At 43.7% G+C, this 2,173-nt stretch overlaps 1 protein-coding gene across 1 annotated transcript in view; it reads right to left on the minus strand.

The window, feature by feature from the left end:
• The window catches only part of CTGF (connective tissue growth factor), a 5,059-nt gene extending 3,107 nt beyond the window's left edge, over positions 1–1,952 (minus strand). The window contains exons 1-2 of the mRNA XM_005859119.2: positions 1,854–1,952; positions 471–557 (exon numbers count right to left, since the gene is read on the minus strand). Of these exons, the coding sequence (XP_005859181.1) occupies positions 471–557; positions 1,854–1,952 (186 nt within the window). The remainder of the gene's footprint in view (positions 1–470; positions 558–1,853) is intronic.
• Positions 1,953–2,173: the final 221 nt, after the last annotated feature.

Here is a 2,173-nt window from a genome sequence, read left to right on the forward strand (position 1 = left end):
GGAGGTGGAGGCCTGGATGTCGGGCTGTCGTTTCTGGAGCTGTCGGCCGGGCGGCTGGCGTCGGGCTGGAGGCGGTCGGTCGCCTGTGGTTGCAGTTGCACTGGCTGCCTCCTCTCGGTGGGGAAGAGTTGTTGTGTGAGGCTGGGGCGGGCGGCCCGGCTTTTATACGCTCCAGGCGGCCCCGGCTCGCCAATGAGCTGAATGGAGTCCCACACAAACAGGGACATTCCTAGCATTCCTCCCCACCTTCCTGCCTCATCAACTCACACCGGATTGATCCTGACCCCTTGACACTCAGCATTCCTCCCGTCTGAAAAAGCTGGCACACTCCAGCTCTCCAAAAAAAAAAAAAAAAAGGCTCAGTATTTCCAGCACCAAATAGGATTTTTCCCCCTTGCTTCTTCGCACCACTCCTGATTTATATCATTTAAAAACACATCAGCAACTATTATTATTTTTATACCACTCACTTCTCTTTCTAATAGCTGTGCCTGTTCTGCCGCCTGACAAATCCTTCTTAGGATGTAGGTGGCTAAAGAGGCTAACAGCAGGGATTCCTAAAAAATTCGAAAGGGTTTCCTCTTTATTAATCTTGTAATGATTTTAATTTTAGAGGCTGTCTGCCTTTGAAACTCTTCAGAGAGCAGAAGATGAGTTAGTTGCTTTTAAGCAGAAATCCCCAAAAAACCTGCCTGCAAAACCCTGAATGCCAGACTGGACACGTAGGACTTTGACCTTTAGGGTCTTGGGATAAGGGTTTGGTTGCCCATTGCCAGACAAGAAAGAGAACACAGCCAGAGGTCTGAGTGCGTGTGCAGCTTTCTGGGGGAGATTCCCAGCACTCTTGCTTTGTTTTTTCTTAACTCATGTAGCAGTTTTATTATTGGGGTATAGGGAGGTTAAAGCAGATGAGTGGGCATCCATATTTCCAGAAACATGGTCTTCTTGTTATGTCAGAGCAGATGATTATGTATTGGGTAGGTAGAGGCTCTGGATGTTGGGGCGAGAACACACGAGTGGGAAGAGAGGGGAATCAGACAGGAGCGGGCCAGCAAGATGCTTGGGGTTTACTGAGGGTGTTGAAAACACCGTTGTGGGTCTTTGAGAAATGAGTGATTTTTCTTACACTCAACCCTATAATATTCAAATGTGGATTATCCTTGGTTTGTCTTGCAGTAAAATATCTGTTTATATAACAAGAACAGTGTCCTCCATTTACCTGGCTATGAATTAAGAGCGTCAGTGAATAATATATTTTAGTGGCTCTCCACCCATCTATGAATAGTGATTGTAACTTTTTATTACCGAAGGAGCATGCAGTCTAGTGGGATGAGATCAGGTCAAGGAAAGAACAGTTTTTATTCCCTCTGCTTGTGTACAGTTTTCAAATATGGCCAACAAAGCCTAAGCCTATCTTCACGTCTTAATTTTGCTAGTTAGCTTCACCAAGGACTGAGTTAATGAACTGTGCTTTCATTTGGCATCTACAGTTTAGTCGCTTTTTTGTTAATAGCTCCGGTCACCATGTTATGTAAAGAGAGTGATTCCAGTGCCATCCCAGTGTTTTCTATTGTAATGCCACATCATTTGACAGTGGTGGTACCGATGACTTGTTGATGCTTCATTTTATTGGCTTAAGATACCCATATCTGTTTCTGATGCAGAGACAAACTTTCAGAAACAACACTGTAGATTTATAAGTTGAAAACAGCCTGTGTAAGCTGGCCATATTTTTTTATATTTTTTTAAAGTTTCAATTCATTCTGTTGAAAAATAGCCAAGAAAAAAACACACACACACACAAAAACACCACTCCAACTTCAGCAGAGACCGCATCATCTGTGCACAATTACCTTGTTAAGCAATCCACATGTTGTACAGTGTAGTTGCATGTCAACAGTGTGAATGGCCAGCAAAGGGGGCCTCTGAAGCTCAGGAGGAATTTTCATCATTGTTATTTAATGTTCTTTCCAAGCATTCCTCAAAGAGAAGAGGCCTGAACGTTCCTATTTAAAGAAGGAACATTCCAAGTTATGTTAATAGCCACATGTGTATTAAAGGCAACTTGGCCCCCAACTGCTTCTTCCCTTGTGGATGATTTGAAAAGTCCAAAATATGTGGGAAGCCACAGCGAAATCTTTCAAGACCTAAACCCTCAATTACATCTACCACT

This window comes from Myotis brandtii, unplaced genomic scaffold (genome assembly GCF_000412655.1).
Source record: "Myotis brandtii unplaced genomic scaffold, ASM41265v1 scaffold123, whole genome shotgun sequence".
Classification (NCBI taxonomy): Eukaryota; Metazoa; Chordata; class Mammalia; order Chiroptera; family Vespertilionidae; genus Myotis; species Myotis brandtii.